The following is a 23530-nucleotide window of genomic DNA, read 5'->3' as shown; positions in this document are numbered from 1 at the left end:
GTTTGACGGCTGAAATGATGATGATTACTTATTACAATAATTTAAATCGAATCTTTTTGTTTCAAACACAAAAAAAAGACTTGGAATTTTATTTTTATTTTTCTATAATTCATCTTTTACTGCAGTTTTTTTTAACTCATTTTTTGTAATTAATGGACAGTCTTGACATATTTATTTATTTAAGTCTAATAAGTTTGCCTACCCATTACCATCTTTAATTCGAAAGATTCTGTATTTCGAGCTGTTTATAAAACCATTATACTAATGATATTTCAACGATTTGACAGTTAAATTGAATGTCTAGCTTTTAAGTATATTCTCTATCAACCGTCTATGTGCTCTTTGGTATACTTTAGATTAGGTAAACATTGTTTTGTGAATTGTCAAAATTCAAATGACAAATGTCAATTATTATCATTGCTGATTAGAATTTTACAAACAGGAAAGTAACTTTTAAAATAAGTATATTCATACTCATCAACAAAAACTTACTATTATTTATTTGTGTTAGTACTCTTATTTGAAAATATGGGCGATCGAGACGACTTTGAAGACCAACAATACCCAGATAACGACGAATTCGTCCCGTACGTGACAGCCGGCAATTTAACTCAGCGAAATGGCGCCAAAATAAGCCTTTGGGGAAAAGTTACAAAAGTTTCGGCCAGCGAAGGTTTTTATGTAAAAACAGTAGATGACCAGGAATTATTAATAAGATTGAAGAAACCGTTGAATGAACCTTTAGAAGGCTGGTACGAAATACATGGAGTATCGCAAGGTAAAAGCGTACTTTGCGAAGAATATGTGCCATTGTCAGATGAAATGACAAAAAATATCGATATTGAAGGTCACAAAAGCTTGGCTAAGTTGTTATCTGCACTCGACGATCCGTGGAACTTAGGTAACGAAGAATCGGAAGCTATGCACGGCGTTACACCAATGGAATAACAACTGATCTTTAAGTTGCAGTAAAATAAACACAATAAATAAAATAATATTTGAATTGTTTATTCACTTCATTTGTTATTATAGTATATTAAGCAAGTTAATTATATAAATACAGTTATTTCTAAAAATATATATATTTTTTATTTATCATTTCTAATAAGGATGTAAAATGCTATGGTTCAATGAAAATAATACTTATAATTACTTGTGGCACAAACTGCTATGATAATCATCAGTTAAAATTACAATTTACTTGAATCATACAATATTAATAAAATAATGTAATAATAACACAACTTCATAATGCAATCTTACGTCATCTATTCAATACTTTAGCCTCATTTCTACCAGCAATGAACCCGAGGATATGCTCGCACACTTCCCAATTCCTTTTTTTTCTTTTCTTGTAACTTCAAACGTTGTTCATGCATTACTGCATTCGACAGTGCTCCTTCTATGCAGGTCACTGGACGATTCCTGTTCAAATTTTACAAATACATCTATATTATGCACAGCTAACCTGTTATATAGGCTTAAAAATAATTATTAAATATTATAATTTTTTCTTTAATCAGTCATCAATTATAATTTGATCTTTATTATACATAAAAAGCTAATTTATCTTCCATAAATAAATAAGTATTATTTAAAACCGATTTAAAGTGATAATTATTAGCATATTAATTAAGCGAGCATATTTTAATAATTTGGTGTGTACTAACAGCAACTTTTCATTGACTTCTATCTTTGGTTCGCTTTGGAATTTAACACTGACAGGTCTGTCTTTTCCACCTTTCAAGGCTAATTCTGTGAGATATCTCTTGATGTATTGTTTTAGTTGAATATTTTCCTTTGCTAATTTAGCTCTCTCTGTTTTGAGGCACATTGTCTGAACCTTTACTCTGTTCATTTTCAGCAAGAATTTGTCCATTTTCTTAAATTCCTTACATTGCTCCTTTGTTTAAAAAAATTTGTTAATTACTTTAATGTTTCAATTTTATAGAATAATTTATCTAAGTCATTGTTAATACCAATAAAGTACCTAAGTATTATTTTTGATATAACTAGGTACTCACTTGATATTATTAGATGTAAATATATAACTATACTTAATATCTATGCCCTATAGTAATATTATAAATGTAAAAGTAATTCTGTCTGTCTGTTATGCTTTCACGGGTTTTTGAAGAAATTTTACATTATCTCCAGCAATAAAATATTCATAGTTTAACTTTGTAGGGGGTAAATTTGGGGATAAGAAGGAGAGTAGAAGAATATGTACAAGTGGGTGTGTTATTAATTAACATTAAAATTTTTCAAATAGTTATAAGGGGTAGGAATGTGTAAGGGTTAGGGGTAGGAATAAGAGATGAAATATAGTGGGACCCCATATACATAGTGTTGCTATACTTAATCAAGATAAATAATAATAAGTTAGCTCTTCAGTACAAATAATAGTAGGCGGAATGCTTTATGCTGTCTTTGTATTTAGTAGAGGCTAAAAAGAAGCCCTCTTGGCTTAACTCACTAAAATTATTTTTAAACGGTTAAAAAAGGTAAGCAAATTTTATTTCTGTTTTCTAATCGATATGAATATAATTTCCTGTTTGCCTTGGTCACGGCATATTTGATATTCCTTTTTTGTTGTTTTTTAGTTTCAGGAGAAAGTCCTTATGAAAAAAAAAAAAAAAATTTGAAAAACAAAATTTCGCGGAAAATAAAAAAATAGGACTATTTAACACCATATTAATTAATTCTAAATAGAGATCACCTAGTCATTTATATTAAGTATTTGATTTATAAATTGAATGTGCATTGGTTTCATAAAATAACTAAATATGTATTAAAATTACGGCATTGGATCGTGACTAGCTACATCCACGACAATCGACGTAGGTTACTAATAACTTTTTTTTTAGTAATTAAGATATTTCTTTAAAAATATAACTGTTGGTTGTTTTATCAAAACGTCATTATCTATTATCACTTACAATCATATCATTGTCTAATGTTTCGAAATCAGCTGATGTTATATCGTCTTCCACATCTTCGAGGAATATGTGGTCCTTGTCTGTTTCATATTTGCTGCAGATATCAGCCAATTGTTTAATTTTATGTAACATTTTCTCAACATTCTCGAGACGCTGAAAAATTTGAAATCGATATATTATCGTTATAATTGTACATCAAACTTTACAGAATTTTGGTATATTTTGATGATAATATACCAAAGGATATGTTAATGGAAAATCATTCAAAATTACAAATAGGGTAGGCAAGGTGACTAATATATACATAGGGTATAAACCAATATATTGTGTAAATAATAACTAAACAAGTCTGCTAATGCATAATATGGCAAGATAAAGTTGAAGCAGAGGACAATCTTACCTTTATAGCCTCTTGACTAGCGTCAACTAAAACGCACAACATTTCGTCTTCTTTAGCCTTAGCTGTCTTTGTTTCCTTTTTCATTAGCCAGTATTTTTTCGCAAGTTCCTCCTTTTTGGCGTTCATGCGATTTAGCTTACAGCTCATTGTGGTTGTTGTTCTTACCCATTCTTTTTGGAGACTCGTTAGAATATCCTGTTTTAGTTAAAGTAAATTTTAAAATAGAATCGTTTTAATTATATTAAATAACGGTTACGGGACGGAAAAATTTAAGTTAAATTTAAGTTCTAATCACAATAATTCAATACCTATATCATTACATTAAATTGCTCATATGTCACCTTTCCTTAAGCATTTTATACTTTAGAAATAACTGTGTTACTGTGCATTCCCAAGGAGGGCTGGTGTCAAGCAGGCTGCCGATTGTAAAACTAAAGCCAAAATAATAGCAGCATGAAAGATATGAGAACTTACTGTAGCCTGTTGAATTTGTATCTCATTTCTTGCTATATCTCTTTGATAAAAATCGTCTTTTTCTCTCAGTGCGTTGTAGTGACTCATGATGGGATTGTGTTTCTCAAGATAAATGTCGTAGACCTCACGTAGCTTTAACCAGTACATATCTATCTCTAATTGCTTTGGCTTACAAAGCTGACGCATTTCTTCTTCATGCTAAAACGTTTAAAAAAGTACATTTTTTTTCTATAAATACATGTGTAAAAGAAACAGTACGTTCATAATGTTCGTTATCACGTTTATGACTATCAAAGTTGTGTGATCGTGATTTAATTCAAGTGAATTCGAGTGAAAACAAAAAGTTTTCATATTTTCAAGTAGAGCTACGAGTCAGAGTTAGATAAGATACTAACAATGTATCCCATTACACATTGGCGTCATGTCAAGCTCCAAACAAGGTAATTTGGGATTGGTCACAGCTCTTCCCGCAATTAATGTCAGACAAGTTCCGGCACCCATGAATCACGACAGCCGTGACGGATTTGCGTTAATTCAACTCGTACACATCAGGGTTCCTTTGATTGATATCCAAATCTGACAACACCTATTATATTCCTTGCTTTTAAGGTAATCGAATTAATCCAATGATTACTGAATTTTATCCTCTTACCTCAATATGACAATTAATTATATATTAAAATGGATTACATTTGCAATGGATTACAAAATATTCTTAGGAATACTATTTATCTCCTAAAATGATTGAAAATATACGTTTTGACTTTGTTTAGATGTAAGTAAAGTAATTAATCATATCGATCCGATGCTAAAGCAATGTTACATATAAATATGGTACAAATTACAATACAAGTGTTATATATTTATGCTACATTAAATATGAAAATTTAAATTCAAGAATGTTGTTTCTCATTCAATTTGATACGTGAGGTGAATATACCGACAATACTACTTCATTGAAATACATCATTATTTTGCTGGCTGTACGACTTGATAAAGACATTTGAAAAAAAATATACCTCGAGTTAGTAGAGCGTATCATGTTTATATGTCCTATATAACCCCTCATAACATGATTCGCGCACGTACTTGACCATTATTATGACTGCAACATGTGGGAAAATGGGTCTTTGCAAGAAAAATATTTTTTTATACTTTTTGGTAATTTCAAACTGCTATGTAAGTATTATAGTTTTAAATCATATATTAGTAATCTATTATTTAAAATATTTCTAATTATAAAATTGTAGAATGTTAGTATAATAATATACTTTACATAAATATTATTTAATAACAGGCACTGAATTGTCGCTCAGAACGTCGTACAAAAGAGGACGAATTCAAAAGAGTTTTCAATAATTGTCTAAAACAAGTGGAAAGAAATAACAGTCACCGTTCTTCGGAAGATTGGAACGATCGAGATTACAATCAAAGAAATCATTGGGATAGAGACAACAATAACGACAACCGGGATAGCAGAATGAGAAATAGAGACGGATTGGGAGAAAGGGATAGAAATTGGAATAACAGAGATGGTGATAGCGACAATGAAAGATACGATAGAAAACAACGTAGAGAAAATTCGAATGACAATGGATCAAATAGAATGGATGATAGATATAATAGAACGAATGGTAGAAATAACAGAGGAAATATAAATGGTGGCAATAGTGAGAATGATAAAGGCATAAACAGGATGATGAACAATCATGCTAGAAATGAACAAATAAGTGGACGAGATGATTTTTTGCAGAATGAAGATTTTAACGAAGTAAGTAGCTAATAAATTACAAATAAACTTAGTATTTGAATTTTATATATTTTTAAAAGATTTAAGTTATATGAGTTAAAATAGAAAAGATACATTTTCCAAGATTTTTTTCAGCTTCTAATTGCTTAGTACTTTTTTTAGGATATGTCACACCAAAATCATTACCCATCACAATCGTCTAGAAGATACAGACGGGAAAAGCGAGTAGAGATGAACTCTGGACAGAGAAGTCAATACAATCCACACTCTCAAAAATCGAATAGCGATAGTAATCATTCTGAAAAAAGAAATTCAAGTGACAATTCCACTAAGGAAATGGAAAGAGCTTGCGTGCTTCATTGTTTTTTGGAAAATCTACATATGGTACTTTATACACTATATATTTTTTTCTAATTGAATGAATTGTAACGAAATGTTATATTGATTTTTAGACCGACGATAGTGGAATGCCCGACAGATATCTAGTGACGCATGCTTTCATAAAGGACGAGAAAAATGAAGATTTACAAGATTTTATACAAGAATCGATCGAAGAATGTTTTCAAATTCTGGATAACGGTAATTAAAATCTTATTTCATTAATATCACTTCAATAAGACTTATTCTTGAAACAAAAGATTCGATTAACATGGCTGTTATTGTAATGATAGTAGAGTACAAACTGAACCGAAACATTAAGTTCTCTAAAAAATCATACATATTTAAAACATAAAGGAAAGTGAGCCACCAAACTTGGGTTTAAGATATCACATCTCCTTGTGATGTTCTTTGGAATGTCATTTGCTTTTTTAACTATAAAACCGGGATAAGCTAGCATAAAATATTTCAGTTACATTGTTTTTACCACAAAAATGGAGCATTTTATAACACAAAACAAATTACCCTTTCAGAAAATACAGAAGATAAATGCGAATTTTCTAAAAATTTATTGACTTGCTTATCTGAAAAAGGAAGAGCCAATTGTGACAATTGGAATGAAAAAACGGGTTTCCTCTTTGAATAATTGAACTTAAGTCTTATGTATCTGTAAGCTCATTAATAAATATGTTTAAGGGCCGATAGAAGTGTTTGTTTCAATTACGTACCTCAAGTCTTGAATCGTTTTTCTCCGTAGCGCTTTGTATTTCCTTTTCTTTCTTGAGAACCTTAAAATCTCGATCTTGTATGTAAGTGATTAGAGTTAACTTGAATTCGGCTCGGTCTTGGTTATCAGTAATGTCTATTTCTTCTTTATCCCAGTTTTCGAGAAAGTCGTTCTTTTGATGTTCGTATTCAACTTGCAGTTTATCAAGTCGTTGAGACCCTATATCTGAAACGAAGTTTTTTTATTACAAAATAAAATTACAGTTATATTAGTTGATAGTTATCAATATATTTTAGGTGGATTTCTTTAACAGTTCTATTTTTTTGTCTTATACGTCGTGTATTTTTTGAATATGGGTTTCTAAAAATGTTATTTAATTCAAAGATTAATAAGTTTAATAAATTTCAAATTTAAATTTTTCGTATCTACTTTGTGTAATATTATTTGAAGTTGTACTTTCATCAGCTTTTAAATGTCTTGCTTTTATATTAAGTAAATACTGTTTTATCTCTCTCTTTGAAGATCATAATATTATTCTTAATTACTAAGAAAATAGCTTAATGTTTCCGTGTGGGCCTGGAAAGCTCGGCGATGCTGTTCATCCGAGTCATCGATGGCTTCCATCAACGAATTTAAAAGGCGATTTTTTCGTTCCACCAAAAAGTTGAAGCTTGTGATGAGACCCTGGGAATTGAAAGATTTATATTATTATGTGATGATTGTGATTTCCTTGTGGTAATTTTGGGCCATTGTTGCCGTTTTTGGGGCAGAGTATTCAACCTTGCAGAAGTTTTTTTTAAATAGGTAGGTGAACTTGTCAATCTCAGACCTTTCCGCTGTAATATACATTGTCGATACACCATCAATCTTGGGCTAAGGATTGAACTCGGTACTTCAGGATCGGCGCTTTTATAAGCTATTCGCTTAATGGGGTTAAAGTAATAATTTTATGAATCTATCTTAACGTAGAAAGATAATGTTTGTATGTACAATCATTGCGTTTTATTTTTGAGTAAACAATGTGTTACTATATATATTTTGAATTTTTATTTTTCTTTTAACATCATATTTATAATTCTTTTATTCACCTGTATATCTGATGCCATCTGCTTGCACTTTATGTTGCGTAAAATATATCGCCATTCTTGATTTATCTTCGCTGTATTTATTCTAGCGTAGACTTCCTCTTTGTCCAATTTATTCTGTCAAAATAATTTCAATTAAATAACAGCCGAGTTTAACTTACTCAAAACGTTATGCGCATATGTATTATTAAAGTTTTTGAGTTATAATTTCAAACTTTCAAAAGAAATGTCATGTTATTTATTTACTTATTTATTATGCCAATCTGTATACATATCATTACAGGATTGGTACAGGTTAAGTACAGAGTACGGATACATCTCGTATAAAGAAGTATTTATTTGTTTTAGGATTTATAAATAATACCTTAATGAATCTAGCGATAAGCTCTCGTTTCCTGCGTCTGGCCTCCTCTTCGAGGTCCGCTCGGTGCTGCAGGTAGCGCGCACGCTCCTCATCCGACATGCGCGCCAACTTGTTGACTTTGCCTTTCTTCGGCATATTACTAAATAAAACCTTTAAATAGGGAGTTTTTAATAAAATATATATCCTGCTATCCTTTACCTAGGGAGTTTTTAATAATATGTATCTCTTGCTATTGTATGTAGATTTTAGTGGTAGTGACAGAGGGAGATCAACAGAGCTTATATTAATGGGAAGTATGTAAAAAAAATAACAAAAAAGCTTATGTCGCTTTTCTAATATTATGGCAATTCTTTGCAAAGTGTAATTAAAAAATAAGTAACGATATAATTTCTTTATATCAATTTTATCTATGTTATTAGAAAAATAAGAATACCATTTTGTTTTCTCTGAGAAACAAAGGTAAGTGAAAATTTTAAAAGTAAGTGGTGTAAAATTTAGGTGCAATAATTACATACGTACCTAAATTTGTAGTGGAAGAAACGTTTGTCAAACAGTAATCACTAGTATTGCTCGAAGAAGACCTTTTACAAATCAAATCGTCATAGTACATTAAAAGTAAATATAAGGCATTGATCAAACGAATGCGAAGTATCATAGCAACAGAAAGACCAGCGCACATCTGGGTATTCATTCGTAACAACAGCGCAATCATACTGATATAATGATAAAACTTAAAATAATCTTGTTAAAAGCTATATCTAGATTTTTTACTAAAAAGGTCATATAACTTTTTTTAATACGCAAATGACATATACGACGGATCAATTAAAAAAAAAACACTATAAACAAGTAAAAACCATATACTTATAAAACATCAACCATAAATAAATAAGATATATCGTGAAATGGACGCTCAATCATCAGGCACATTACAGTCGCCTTCAACGTTCTCCGGCAGTTCCAAAACTGGCAGCAGTCGAACTGGAATATCCTCAACGGAAGATCAAGATTTTACAAAGGACAATGGTAATTATCTGCTTAAAGATTTTATTCAAGTAGGCTCTTATTAAATTTTCAAACTTCCAAATTGTAGGTAGGTAGGTTGTAGTAAAATGTAGGTTATCATCATGAACCATATTTTTTATCATAACAACGTAACTATAATGTTAAACAGACAAATCGTTGAATATCTTTGAAATGAAAATGATATAGATGTTTGGCAAAGCTCTTTTGTGTAACTTTACATAACCTGTGACAGGTTGTATGTGGAAATGAATTTATTTTTATTGTACAAGTAAAAACACCAATAGTCACTCGTAATTCATAAATAATATATTTTTGTGTGTGTGCGTCTGGTGTATATGTGTGTGTCAATTCATACCAACATGTGTGTGATACATTTTGTACATTGTGTCTGTACTCATAACGTAAACATCACTAGAAGGCTTATAATTAATCTCTAATATTTTTTTGGCAGTTAAAATAAGTGATCTTTGTTTATTAGCCGCATCTCCAATCGATTTGGAGTGTCACATCCAAGCAGAACGAATCACTAAGATCCTGGACGGAGCAGTCTACAAAACTAAATTGGCTATCTGTCTTCCGAATCTGGTGCAAGAGTACCGTACCCTCTGTTCCATATTGTCATCCCAGCATATGGAAGACCTGGTCTTTATATTTGAGCAGTATGATAATCCGTTATTCTCAAGCAGTCTCCTCAATATGGCTGCTATGGAGGACATTAAGGCGGTTAGTATATATTATAACATTAAATATAATAATTACTACTTCTAAATACTCGAGGGTTTTGTTATTTTCATGTTGAGTGATGATATTTTAAGGAGATTGTCTTCGCATTTTTTGTAGTCAATCAATATACTTTTTCGATAACTTATTAGTTCTTATGGCATGAAATAGTGATTTTTATAGAAATACCCTATAAGTATCCCATTTTCCAGTATGGGTTGATGGATTATATGTGGCATATTTTCATCCGACCCATGATTTCCTTTACCGTTGCGAACGAGATGAATTGTTAACACAAATTATTTAAAAGATTAGTGTTTGTTTGACCAAATTAAAATTTTCACTTAACTTTTTCTTGATTCTAACCACTGGTTCATATATTTTCGACTATTAATAATGAGTATATATTAATAATGTATGTATGTGATTATGAAAACATGTAAATTTTAATATAATTTATTTCTTTAATTTTCAGGGCGATATTTCATTGAAGAACCGTCTTAACCCTGAACTTGGCCATTTGATGTATATCATGAACAGCTATCCGGCACTTCGTCCAATCGTAGAAGAAATGATTCAAGAGGTCAATCAATTAGTTATTTCTTATGTGATCATATAGTATTTTAATTTCCTATTGACATTGAAATATTTGGGTACATAATTTAGTCAAAATATTAACAAGCATTTTATAAACGTTTTTATTTTGAATCCTTTTTCTGCCAATCTACAAACGTTGCGCACTAAAGTTGGCTGGAAAGTCCGACTTACGTTTTGTGCAAAGGCTTATTAATTATTTATTGTAATCGTCTTAATATTGTTTGGCAATGGCATAAAGCAACCATTCGTAAAACTTTTTGTACATTGTGTTTGTCTAGTCACAATACAAAAATAACTAGAAGCCTGAAATATGTATTTTTAAATTTTCTCACACATATTTTCAGATGAAGATTGAATATGCAGAATTTGGCGAGGTGCGTAATATTATCCACTTTTAGCTCAGTCGTTCTTAACTTTAAACGATGTGAATCCATTGCCTCATTTTTTTTAAAAGCAAAAAATTAATAAAGAAATAATTTATTTTAAATTATATTTATTTTGTAATAACAAATGTAATATATATTTGGTATATTTACATTTTTGTTGTTTAATAATAATGATTTGTGAAATATAATAATTGGTTCATATAACAATGCAGACGAGGCAGCAAGTCTCGGGACTAGATTACCTGCTTACTCTAGAACATTTTCGTGAGCTGATGGTGCGACAAATGGAAACCACAGCTGCTGAGGAATTAGCTGCTAAGTTCAATACCAGGAAACTCGAGGCATCTAATGACAACTTGCTGGCGAAAATTAAAGGTAACAAGTTTAATAATTATTTCTCTTGATACTATATAATTATTGAGGTATACAGATTATATTGTTCATGTAAATGTTGCTGAACTTCTTCCGAATCTCCTGCCCTGAATAGTGGAGGTTTTTTGATAGTATGTGGAATATGATTCAATAATTTAGTCTGAAGTTGCCTCCGATGTGTTCAAGATTTATTTACTAATATGTACTAGCTGTTATTGGTAATATATAAAATGAATATGTATAGAATACACGGAAACCTTAAAAGATGAAAATGAGAGATTTGAAGAAACAATGAAAATGAAATCAGCCATGATCGCAAAGTTAGAGAAAGAGTTGGCCCTGCTTAATCAAGAAGCGGACGTAAAACTTAAGAAAAAAATGTGAGTGATTTGCCTCTTATAGAAATTATCTGTTAAAGATCGACTGCTTTTTTGGTACAGTGTATTTAAGAATTTTCTAAGTAGAATTTAAGAAATAAATGTCATAAGTAATTTGTTTTAGTTTGGATTCCGACCGTCAAATGGTTCTGTCAACGCGGGCCCATTTAGTCAAGAATGAAATGCTCAAAGAGGAAGAGATGGAATCAAAGGAGAATTATGAAAATTTATTGAGAACTCACCTGATTGATGAAAAAAATCAACGAGCAAGAAGGTAGGATCTTATATAAATTAATAAGTATGTAGGTAGGTAGTACCTCCTAGTGGGTCGCCCTCGAATTTAGGAATTTCGAAATCTGTGACTGATATTTTGTTTTGATTTAACTTCATTGTAAACTGACGATGTCTGATAATCATCTATAATTTTCTACACTCTTCCAAATAAGACTATAACTAATCTTCATGCTATCGTCCTATAATTACTGGAACAAAAAACGACTAACGCTATTAATATATAATAAGATAAGGATTTTGATGTGCATTTTCAAATGGAAACTTTAACCCTATCACTGAAATAAATTCTTGCAAAAGTTCGTAATATGCCAAATAGTGTTTCTCTGTCATGGTTTTACTTTAACGAACTATCTGAGTGCCATTTTCTCTCTATTGATACGATATTAGCTGGAAATACCAAATAACATTTAGAACTTTTTTCCAGAATGTACTCTTATGAAACCAATTATTCCAAAACATTTATAGGCCATATAGTTTTGATCTTTATGTGTTATAGATTTAAAGTAGAGACCCAGTTGCTATCGTGGCTTCAAAAATACGACCTTGAAATGGGAGACAAACAAGTTGATCTCGACGATTATACTGAGAAGTACGAAGATGAATTGCGCAAATGCGAAGAACTAGAGGTTTGACATTTACTAAGACATCCAATCGACATATTTTTATGTATCTTAAGAAACTAATTCAATACATAAAGATATCATTCAAAGTTAAGGGTTACTATAATACAACCTCTATGTTTCAAAGAGCCTATCAAAATTTTAATAAATAATCGTTGTACATAAACGTTTAAATGAATTATTTGACGTTTCTCTATAAACAGTTTCAAGACTTTATGAGTAGCTTATACGTTAATAGAAAATTATATTTTACACTCAGTAGAACTAAAGTTGACGTAAAATTAGCACCAGAAAAGTAAAAGTAAATATTGCATAGCAGGACCAAAGCCATTTCTATTAAGATGGTGGTTTTGAGATTATTTCACGACGTTGCTTCTTCTGATGATATTTTCTTTAATCGCTGAAAATGGGTTGATAAACACAAATAAGAAAATAGTAAATTCGAACTTGTTTGCGCTTATTGGTATTTGAGTAAATTTGTCTATCATAAGGTGTTTTATTAGGAAAAATTAGCTGAACAAGACAAAGAATATATTCCACTGATGGAAGAACGTGAAGCGGAGTATCATCAAGAGATGACTGAGAAAATGAATAAGTTCCTAATAGAACACGCAGCGAGAGTCATCCAGAATGCATGGAGAGAGGTTTTGGCTAACAGAGCTGAGAAGAAACGGGTAAGATAATGATAATACTTCAATGTAAATTCATATAAAATATTTTATATTTTAGACTAACTTCCGAAATAAATGCAAGAACATATATTGCTATTAAAACGTAGATCAATATATAAGCTTCCATTTTCCATTACAGCATATTAAATTTAGATGTTTTAATACCATAACGCGCCTATTTACGATACCATAGTATTTTGATGTTAAATTTAAGTTGTAAATAATTTTTATTTATTAAAACAAAACTGTTTATGCAGCTTAAAGGAAAAGGTAAAAAGGGAAAGAAGAAAACCTAACCTAACCAACTCCTTTACCTTATTTACTTTAAATTCCATCAGTACTTTGTTTACCATATCTTAGTCCTTTTCCCTACTTCCTTTCGTACCTTAATCCACAAAATATGCCATTAGCTCAAGAAGTTACAGAAGAAAATGCAAGCGGCCGCTGCAGCAGCAGAGAAGAAAGGTGGAAAGAAGTGAAAGTTTTCTTCTTTAATTGTGATTTACTTAAATTATAAAACAATTTCCATGTATTTTTTTATTTTAATTTAATAAACTATTTTGTACAAAATCTGCGTTTATTCGAGAATACACTTTTAATACTGCAGAAAGCACTAAATTTTTATGTATGTCGATTAGAGTGATTGGATTTATATTCAAGTAATAAATTTAGCAATAAGCGCCTAATTATATCGAATATATAATATCAAAATTGGTAAAATACTATTTTTTATCAAATTGTTTCCAAAAGCTGCCATGGTTCTTAGACAAAACGACATCTTGATGTTACAAAATATTTGTTACATACTTTTCCTATTTTACTAAAATACCACAGATTATTCTTATAGCTTCTCTTCATCCTGTAGAGTTTTCAAGTGCCTCAAAGCCCTGAGGTCGATGAGAGTATCGGACGAGCTCTTCGTAGTCGGCACGAACGATATCGCACGTCTTGCTCGTTCGCCGTTTCGAAGAACTGGGTTAAGATCCTGGAAATACAAAGAAATTACGTTCTATTTCAATAGCGGAATCATTTTCACTGTGGCTTTTAATTTGTATCTTAAGTCACGTGACATTTCTGTGGTAATAAGTCATTAGTTGCGTATATATCCTAAAAATATTGCAACTCAATTATTTTGGGATAAACTACAGTTGCAACTTTTATGGAACCAGTTAGATATGTGCAGTTTTATACGCGACGTTTTCCGTTACAAGATGAATTATAAACATAAATGAAGCAATCAATTCAGTCATCGTTCAAGATGCATGAGTTCTAAACACTGGGCCGTCTCTTATAAATATATTTTGAGTGTTATATCGTTTTAATACTAAAATCAAACTTAAATCCATATATAAATATTACGGAATAATTTTATCGCACTAATTTAGCCCAATAATTGATTTATGTTCACACAGAGGAAATGTTTGTACTTCGAACTTAGTTGTGCAAAGATACCACATGTAACTGACAATAATACTGTTTTATAAATATTTGTATTACTTCTAATTATGTATATTGAGGATGATAATATAATTTCTTATCTTAAATATTATTTACTGTGATTGTACAAATGTATTTACTCTGAGTTGAACGTGCAGCGCATGCGCATTGTGCTCGGTCTGGGAGATCTTTGATTGAGCTGCTTTCAGTTCCGCGTCCAGATTCTGTTTCTCTTTCTCCAGCTCTTTGAGTCGACGTTCTGCTTCTGTTTTAGATGATTACATATACATTATAATATAAACATACATGTATGATGTGTTATTTACGTTCATGACATTATTTTATTCATTTTATTGGTATAAAAATGGGATTTCAATCATCCATGTGATATTTCCTAAAGATAACCAATTTGGTTATTTTTTATTACTATATTAAAATATGTTTATTAAATATTCTTATTAATTTGTTTACTTTTATATGAAGGTACTAGATAAGGAGGGTTTGACCGAAAGACCATTGCTTGAATAAGCATAATATGCAAATACTTATTCCAGATATCCAATTGCTACTTACTACTTATTGAAACTACCAAACTAACCTCTGTATTGCGCCTCTTTTTCCGCTTGGAGCATTTCGAATTGTTTTCGTTTCAGTCTTTCCTCTTCTAGCATTTTGTTTTGTTCTTCTTGTAATCGCTCTAATTCTTCCCGCCTCTCCCATTCTTCTGCCAAAACTCTGGAATTCATTTTTATTGATCAATACATCGAGATCTAATGTCGCAGGTTTTTGTCTTTATTCTTAATTCGATGTGCCAGCGATTTCTTTCGCAATCGAATTAAAAAAAGATGTTGTAGCCTAGTTGCTCCTTTTTATACCTTTCTGCAAGTGAAAGTCCAGTCAAGATCCAGCCGTTTCAGAGATTAGCCGGACCAACGAAACAGACAAAAATTGTAAAAAATGTTATTTGGGTATATGTACCGTATACATAAAAAGCTGTTATTTTAATATTACAAGCAGAAACTCTTATTTTATTATATGTATAGATGACAATTATTTCTTTTTCATTATTTCTTCTTTTTCAATATAATTATTTACCGAATCATAATACATTTTTCACGAAATACGATTTAAAGCTATCATAATCTTAGTTTGATAGTTCTTTTGATTAATTACCGGGCTTGTAGCGCTCTAACAATTTCTTCGTCTCTCTTCGCTTGTGTTTCTTCTTGTAGAAGCCTCTCTAGTTCTGCTTGGGCATTTTTTAATTCCTCTAGTTTTTTGTTATCCTGTTGCGCTAATTCTGCTAATTCCTTGAACAAATATGAGATACATATTTATTATTACAATAGTATCACGTAATTAGATTAAATGGTGGTTAGAAAGCGTGCATCTTAACCGATGATTGCGGGTTTAAACACAGGCAAGCACCACTAAATATTCATGTGCTTAATTTGTGCTTTTAATACATTTTGCGCTCGGCGGTGAAGGAAAACATCGTGAGGAAACCTGCACGTGTCTAATTTCGTAGAAAGTCTCCCACATGTGTATTCCACCAATCCATATTGGAACAGCGTGGTGGAATATTTTCCAAACCTTCTCCTCAAAGGGAGAGGAGGCCTTAGCCCAGCAGTGGAAAATTTACAGGCCGTTGTTGTTGTTTGTTAGTTACATGCGAGTTTAGCTCGGTAAAGACATAAAAATGTTTAAAACCTTACCTGAGCTTGTGCCTCAGCTGCCAGCCTGGCGCGCACTTCTAATTGTAGTCTCGCGCGCGCTTCTCTTACTTCTTGCTCCCTCCGCGCTCCCGCGCCGCGTCTACCTGCGCGTGCGCGGCGCTGGTAGCCGTCCGCTCCACCAGAGACTGCTGCCGCTTGTCGTAGAGCTGAGAGCCATTGGAGACGACTCCTAAAAAATTAAACGTGCTTAATATTGATAGTAAGCTTTCTTTAAATATTTTATAGAACTAACTACACACTTAAAAAGTTGCATAAACTGTTTTAAGGTTAACGTGGACTAAACTTTAGTCCGCTTTATAAGATTTTAAACTAACATGGTTAATATTAATATTATTATTACAGTTATTGAAAACGGGATATACATAACGTTTTTTACTTTTATATATATTTCGTCCGATGGAAGATTGTTCAGAGTTGTGTCCCTTTTAGGTTTTGATATTTTGACAGCATTTGTCTGAACTAAATGAACTTACTTGTGGTCCTGAGTCCCAAATTCGAACGTTCTCTCCGGCGTGATGAGCTGAAACCGTTGTATTTTTCCTTCCCCAACTGCTGCCTCTACTGAACAGTATTCGTCTATAGTGATCCTCCCGCATTGGTCTTTTTGTGAGGAACTCTTATAGTAGGTAAGAGCGCAGGGCTGTAGGACGCACCAGTACTCTCTCATTGTGGGTAAGAGATAGCCTCGTTTGAAAAGATAACCCTAAAAGGTAATAATTGATTACACAACGAACGTACAAGAATTCGAAGAGGACATTTTAGCCTACACACGAAGCAAAAAGTCGAATATTCATTCGACTTCAATAAGGTAAAACTTTAATATATTCTTTAAGGACAATTATGTAATTATAAATGAAATCATTACAGTTATTAATTAGCTGTCAAAGTAAAAACTATCATGTGCGAGAAAGAACAACGCAAAAAAAAACAATTTTTTTGTGATATTTGTAAATGTTTACAATTTCCAGTATAATTGAGAAATTAAAATTAGAATGTATTCTTAAAAAATACTTAATAAGCTTCGCACTTCTTATTATTAACAAGTGAAGATTCACGAAACTGTTTTCATTTGTGTTAGAAGTGCAACTTTTCTTGCGAAGAACGTAATATTATTCGTGTTATTAATAAGACATGTTTAATAATCCAACCTTTTTAATAATATCTTCAATGAATACGTCATATATTTCAGCGACGGCTTCCACTAATGCTTCTGAATGTAGTTGCTGATCGCAACAGTATTTTGCTTCTAGCACGGCCAGGAACGATGTCCATTTGAAGTGCCCTATAGATGACCCTAGCGCTTCCCAGTCCGCTGCGTCCCATCGCAAACCCAGGCAGTGAACTAGCTGCTCCGTAATGATACCGGCTTCTGAAGGCTGTAGTACTACCTGGATATTAACGCTAGTTTTGAATTAATTCGATAAAGCCTCTTTTCATTTTTGTAATTATAATAAAAAAAATTAAATGGTATAAGTTGTTTTGATTGAGCTGAACTTAAGAAGTTAGAACAGGTGAATCTTAATCAAAATCTGGAGTATAAACTTTATATAAATTTTTATTGTATTTAATTCGCCTCGACTGAGTTAGTAGTTAAGATTACCATCACGAGAAAACTGGCTCTTAATAAAATTGTGTATCATGTGTAACCGCAGCATTGGGGTAGTATGAAATAAAGTTAAAATCATCGTCTCGAGTGGGTGCGTCTTTGAGTGGCACAGAGAACAATATGGTTTACCTTCTTTACTAATTTATAATAGGTTGGGGAAAAAGTTTCTTCGTATTTTATATGAAAATTCAAAAAGTTTTTTTTATAGTTTATTTACATTTGACTAAAGTATGTAGCTGCCATTTTGTTCCATAACTTTTTGCCATCTTGTTGGTAGTGACATGATCCCATTGCTGTAAAAAATTTGGGGCTTCTGATCGAAAAACTGCGACAAGTGGTTTTGGCAGTCCTCTCGTGATGTTAACCTGACACTGCCTATGGAATTCTCCAGAGACCGAAACAGATGAAAATCTTAAGGTGCAAGGTCAGGACTATACGGCGGATGCATTAATACCTCCCAGCCAAACTCTCGTAATTTTTGTTGAGTGGCTAAAGATGTGTGAGGTGTAGCGTTGCCATGGTGAAAAACCACACTTTCTTGCTTCAATCTCATCAATTGTTCGCAATACAGTTCTGAATCGATGGTCTTGCCGGGCGGTAACAGCTCATAATGAATGATGCCCTTCCAATCCCACCATACACACAGCATTACCTTGTTGCGAGTTAATCCGGGTTTTGCCACAGTCTGTGAAGCTTGACCGGCCTTTGACCACGATCTTTTTCGTACGTTCTTGTCGTATGTGATCCACTTTTCATCACCAGTTATCAGCTTCTTCAAAAATGGTTCGGTTTCATTACGTCGTAATAAAGAATCACAAATGAGTACACGGTTCATTAGGTTTCTTTCAGTGAGTTCATAAGGCACCCATATATCGAGCTTTTTTGTGTACCCAGCTTTATTCAAATGAGTCAAAACCGTTTTGTGGTCAATTGCCAGTTCTTCAGCTACATTGTAACTACTAATATGCCGATCTTGCTCCACTTTTTCAAAAATGGCATCAATTTTGTCCGTAACAGGGCGACCAGAGCGAGATGCATCTTTGATATCAAAATTTCCGGCTTGAAAACGCTTAAACCAAACTTGCGCTACTCTCACAGATACTGCATTAGGTCCATAAACATCACAAATTTTTTTCGCGGCTTGAGTTGTTTTTTTACCTTTTTTATAGTAAAATTTTAAAATGTATCGAATTTCTTCTTTAGATTCACTCATTTTAACAACATAAAAACAAATGAAAATCACACAAATTCCTAATTTGAATTTGGAAGTGCCTTCTTTAAAATTAAAACTTTTTAATGATACCAAAACCAGCCAGATACAAATGGTATAGCCAAAGAGATTTTATTACAAGTTCATACATACTATATGCGAAAAGACTTTTTCCCCAACCTAATATTAAAACTAATATGAAAAGTATAAAACGGCACTTTATGGTTATTTAAAGTTTAGTTCTCCGACAGAAGAGTCTTTACTATCTCTGTGAGTACACATAGCATCTAATTAAAAAACATGAGGTCATTGACAATTATTACTTTTATTAACTAGTTAAAAGTTTCATTACGTCTAATAAAAATAATGTTTAATTGAACTACAGAAAAGCTAAAGAGGGGTGTTCAATATATACTTATATAGGTACTAACCGTATTAAACATTTTTGCTAAACTATATTCGAATGATGACGTCAATTTCTCAATTGTCTGTCAATCTACATTTTTTAGTTGGACGATTGACGCGTATTGTATGTAATATAGTAAAATAGTTGACAGAAAGTTATATAGGTCATTGAACTTTTAAATGAAGCAGTCTTGATTGTGTCCATACGGCTTACACATGTAGACTCATACAAGGAAAACAATAAGTTACAAAAATGTGTGAGTGTCACAACTACGTCAAGAATTACATTGTTTGAAACTAAATTAAAAATCAAAGACTATATTACAGTCATGTTGGCCTGTTTAAATATAGAATGATATTTTAATTGAGACACTTCTTATAAAAAATCAAGTAATTGAATAAAATATTTAAAAAAAAATTGACCTGAGGTGACCCAGTGGTTAGAACATAACCATAACGTACATCATAACCGATGATTGCGGGTTCAAACCCAGGCAATACCAACTACCACAAAAATTACATGCGCATAATTTGTGTTTATAATTCCTGAAAACCGTATGTATCTTTCAACGAAATAATGCCACATGAGAATTTATCAACTTCTCATCAAAGAGAGTGGAGTGGAGTGACTTTAGCCCTGCGGTGGGTACAGGCAGTACATGTTATAAAAAAATTACATCCGGACTAATAGACAGTATAAGTGATATTTGACAACGTTTCTTTGTATGCACAAATAATTAATTTCTGTGTTTGTTGTATCTTATATCAATAAGATTCATAACAATCCACTTAATCTATAAATTTAGGTGTATAGTCTCTATAGCGTCTTCGCTGTTGTTTAAATTAGTGCTGATTATTTATTATTAGGAATTTTTTGGTTACAACTTACGACGTAATGGCTGGCATCATCCGCATCCTGTACCAAGTCGGCCAGCAGACAGAATATTCTGAACAACTTAAATACAGAGTCGTCACAGAAGATGGGTTTATCTCGCGCCAGTAGATTCTTCTTGCAAACAAACCAGCACACCTAAAAATAATGAAAAATAAAATTGTTTCCAGTATTTTTATATTTTTATATAAATACTTATGTATAGTGATTATAAGATACATTTACTTGTGTGTCACTTGAATTGTATTTTGAATGATATTTTTTATATTTATATATGTTGTTTTATATGGTCGTTGTGGCCATCTCGCAGAATTGGTAAAATCAACATTATTAAAAAATAAGATTTCATAATAAGTTTACTTACTTCGCTTATCTTCTTTTCATACTCTCTCGCAACTGGCAGGTTCAAGGTCTTCGGGAGAGAGCTGAACACTTCATGCTGAAGGTAATATCGGAACTCGTCAAAGGTCAACTCCTGGGAAGACCTGTAATGGTCCAGACCCTTCTCCACGCCGTACAGATCTAGTAATGTGCCGATGTTTGCTGTTAACACCTGTCAAAAAAATAAAGAACTAAATGACTCGTTTAAAAAAAAAAAAATTCAATATTATATATGTCAAGGTAACTCTGTCTGTCTGTCTGTCACGACCAAACCGCTGAACCAAATTTGATGTTATTTGGTACGAATCAAACATGAAATCCAAGAGAAGGCATTGGACAGAGGCTACTTTTTTTTGACACCACACTACTGGCACTCTAAAACGCGAGAGAATCCGCGGGCGAATATGAGTAAGTTATGAAGGTTTGTATTTCTTTTGAAACAATTTATTATTATTCAGTCAAAATGTCATAAGAAATTGAAAGTACATTAAAATATTTGTCTCATTAGTCAATCTTTCCTTGAGCTAGATGAGTCAGCAGTTTCATTAAGCATACAGACGGATACGGGAGCTGCTACAATGACACTACAAGCCATTTAAGCTAATGAGTCGTAAGCAAGTCGCGTCACTGCCAAGAGACTGCCAACCACCGTTTTCGGAGAGATATTTTGACTAGTGTATATATATGCAGTGGAACAAAATCTACGTCAATATTTTGCACAGGTAAACTTTATACAAATACGTTAATTAGAACGTTACTTTCCAAGTTTTCTTCCTTAAATTACCAAGATTTCTTTCTTATTTTACGTTAGTTCAAAAATAAATCTATGTTCAAAATTTAGCTTTTTAGACTGTAGTTTTGTTTGTGTACAGGATCGGCCTCCAGGATCAGGATCTTAACCATCTAGGCGCCTGTTACCGGGCATAAATTAGGCCAACTTTTATATTCGACGTGGGTTGGACCCGTGAGGATGAAGGCCGTCTTCGATGTACCGGGGTCCTAGTAGATATCGTGGATGACTTTTTTTCATAGGTTGTGAGAGTTCTGTTTAACGAGTATACCTAACGATAGGCGTTTTGAAGGTATGTAGCACGGGAGCCGGGAGACTCAACCGAGAAACCTCAGCGTCCCTCCAAAATTGCCAAATTTCGAGGGAACGAAAAGGCGCGATAGAAAAAATGCTCTGTCGCGCCTTTTCATTAACATTTAACACCAGCCTAACAGTAGATAGTCCGTGAGGACAAAAGATTTTATAAATACATATAGCTTATATATTGTCAAAGTTTACTTAGATACGGAAAGAAATATCTCAGAAGCTTTAACTCCTCCCACTTAGTAGATCGTTCAAATATAATGTTCGTCATCTCCTTAAATATAACTTTGTTATGTTCGCAAATTATGAAGTTTATGATATTCACTCGAAATTGTTTATTTTTAAGTTATATCGTTATATTTACAAGATAAATTATGCACATGTCCGTCAATAGCGTGTAATCGCCATGCATCGAGGACTCTTGTACACGCACGCGTGGGCTTGTTTGTTTTAAAGTTTATTTTAGGGGAAATTTAAGAGCCGCATACAGTCCTGATTTGAGTGAACTGCAAAATCAAATTTTGGAAAAAAAGGTCCCATACACAATAGCGCTGTGAGAAATTTTAATCGTCATGACACCGATATGTCTATTGTGGCGGTAGAAGAGGGGATAGGTACCCAGACGGCCTTGTACAAATCCTAACATAGTAATTATATTGTAAGACGTAATATTAACAGCACTGTTATTCTGCTATATATAGAAGATTGTTTGTCTGTCATTAGTAAAGTTATCTGTATAAATACTCTAATATTATAAGGCACGAATATCAAGGTTCAATGTTCACTCAACAATACGACAAATAACAGTGGAATTGTTGATAGAAGTATCAAACATTGATGTAAAAACTAGAAATGAAAGTAAAATATGAAGCGTGTGAAATTAAAATATTAGATCATATGTATGTATATATGTCTCGTCATCAGGCGTTCACCACGGCGCGCCACTGAGCTCGATCTTCAGTCGTTCTCATCAACGTTCTCCCGGCGACTTTCCGTACATCATCGTCATATCATGTATCATTACACAGTACAAGACAAAGTCGCTTACCGCTGTCTATGCCTACCCATGCTTAGATCTTTAAAACTACGCAATGGATATTGATGCGGTTTTTTTAATAGATAGAGTGATTCGATAGTAATGTTTTTGTATATAATACACTGATAATATAGTAAATAAAGTAACAAGAATAAATATGTAATATGTTTAGTATCAGCTTTTGCACCCGTGCGAAGTTGGGGCGGGTCGCTACAAGAAATAATGAAATAGGAGATTACTAAAAAAGATAAAGCACAAATGTGTGTGCAAATACAGGTCCACACTCTATTTCTCATTCTGATACAATTCGATGAGAAAGAAATTCCATACGAGTAGCGAGAATCCAGCGTACCTTTACTACTTGTCACCTCTACCTATAACTTTGAAAATCGAAATTTTGAAATTTGTAATTTCAAAATTTCGATTTTCAAAGTTATTAATGTCTTTATTTTATTATTGGGAATTCCAGCATAGGGCATTGGATTGTGTTCATAAGCTAACCACTAAATCGATTATTCAGTGAAAGAAATTAAATGATATCAAGTGTCTTTGCT

The 23530-nt window shown here is 32.4% G+C and overlaps 5 protein-coding genes across 6 annotated transcripts in view; 3 read left to right on the top strand and 2 right to left on the bottom strand.

Moving 5' to 3' along the window:
• The first annotated feature begins 374 nt into the window (after window positions 1-374).
• On the top strand, window positions 375-995 carry LOC124534211. Its single transcript, XM_047109923.1, has one exon. The coding sequence runs from the start codon at window positions 529-531 to the stop codon at window positions 946-948; it is 420 nt and encodes a 139-aa protein (XP_046965879.1). The 5' UTR covers window positions 375-528; the 3' UTR covers window positions 949-995.
• A 253-nt stretch (window positions 996-1248) lies between these two features.
• LOC124534492 (dynein regulatory complex subunit 2-like) lies at window positions 1249-8259 on the bottom strand. The gene is made up of 9 exons (XM_047110394.1): window positions 8118-8259; window positions 7757-7870; window positions 7214-7352; window positions 6670-6893; window positions 3814-4011; window positions 3340-3534; window positions 2940-3092; window positions 1671-1903; window positions 1249-1425 (listed from the first exon to the last, which is right to left on the bottom strand). The coding sequence occupies exons 1-9, from the start codon at window positions 8250-8252 to the stop codon at window positions 1293-1295; spliced, it is 1524 nt and encodes a 507-aa protein (XP_046966350.1). The 5' UTR covers window positions 8253-8259; the 3' UTR covers window positions 1249-1292.
• Window positions 4250-6662, top strand: LOC124534491 (general odorant-binding protein 71-like). The gene is made up of 5 exons (XM_047110393.1): window positions 4250-4992; window positions 5111-5584; window positions 5726-5947; window positions 6016-6142; window positions 6475-6662. Exons 1-5 carry the CDS (start codon window positions 4915-4917, stop codon window positions 6585-6587), a joined length of 1014 nt encoding a protein of 337 aa, XP_046966349.1. The 5' UTR covers window positions 4250-4914; the 3' UTR covers window positions 6588-6662.
• A 466-nt stretch (window positions 8260-8725) lies between the features above and the next one.
• Window positions 8726-13691, top strand: LOC124534279 (dynein regulatory complex protein 10-like). Of its 2 annotated transcripts, none has more exons than XM_047110029.1 (10): window positions 8726-9143; window positions 9622-9866; window positions 10339-10446; window positions 10805-10834; window positions 11059-11221; window positions 11463-11598; window positions 11720-11869; window positions 12386-12515; window positions 13013-13183; window positions 13438-13691. In XM_047110029.1, exons 1-10 carry the CDS (start codon window positions 9023-9025, stop codon window positions 13474-13476), a joined length of 1293 nt encoding a protein of 430 aa, XP_046965985.1. In that variant the 5' UTR covers window positions 8726-9022; the 3' UTR covers window positions 13477-13691. The 2 variants fall into 2 exon arrangements, with proteins under 2 accessions (XP_046965985.1, XP_046965986.1); XM_047110030.1 differs by lacking the exon at window positions 8726-9143 and adding an exon at window positions 9192-9375 and having other exon boundaries at window positions 13438-13685.
• Window positions 13692-13702: 11 nt separating this feature from the next.
• Window positions 13703-23530, bottom strand: part of LOC124534278 (differentially expressed in FDCP 6-like) — a 33568-nt gene continuing 23740 nt past the window's right edge. The window contains exons 2-10 of the mRNA XM_047110028.1: window positions 20831-21019; window positions 20464-20604; window positions 17502-17741; window positions 16827-17056; window positions 16333-16522; window positions 15791-15927; window positions 15216-15352; window positions 14758-14882; window positions 13703-14165 (exon numbers count right to left, since the gene is read on the bottom strand). Of these exons, the coding sequence (XP_046965984.1) occupies window positions 14022-14165; window positions 14758-14882; window positions 15216-15352; window positions 15791-15927; window positions 16333-16522; window positions 16827-17056; window positions 17502-17741; window positions 20464-20604; window positions 20831-21019 (1533 nt within the window). The 3' untranslated portion in view covers window positions 13703-14021. The remainder of the gene's footprint in view (window positions 14166-14757; window positions 14883-15215; window positions 15353-15790; window positions 15928-16332; window positions 16523-16826; window positions 17057-17501; window positions 17742-20463; window positions 20605-20830; window positions 21020-23530) is intronic.

The sequence above is a fragment of the Vanessa cardui genome, chromosome 12, assembly GCF_905220365.1.
Source record: "Vanessa cardui chromosome 12, ilVanCard2.1, whole genome shotgun sequence".
NCBI classification, from domain to species: domain Eukaryota; kingdom Metazoa; phylum Arthropoda; class Insecta; order Lepidoptera; family Nymphalidae; genus Vanessa; species Vanessa cardui.
This window is presented reverse-complemented; position numbering and strand designations above follow the sequence as displayed.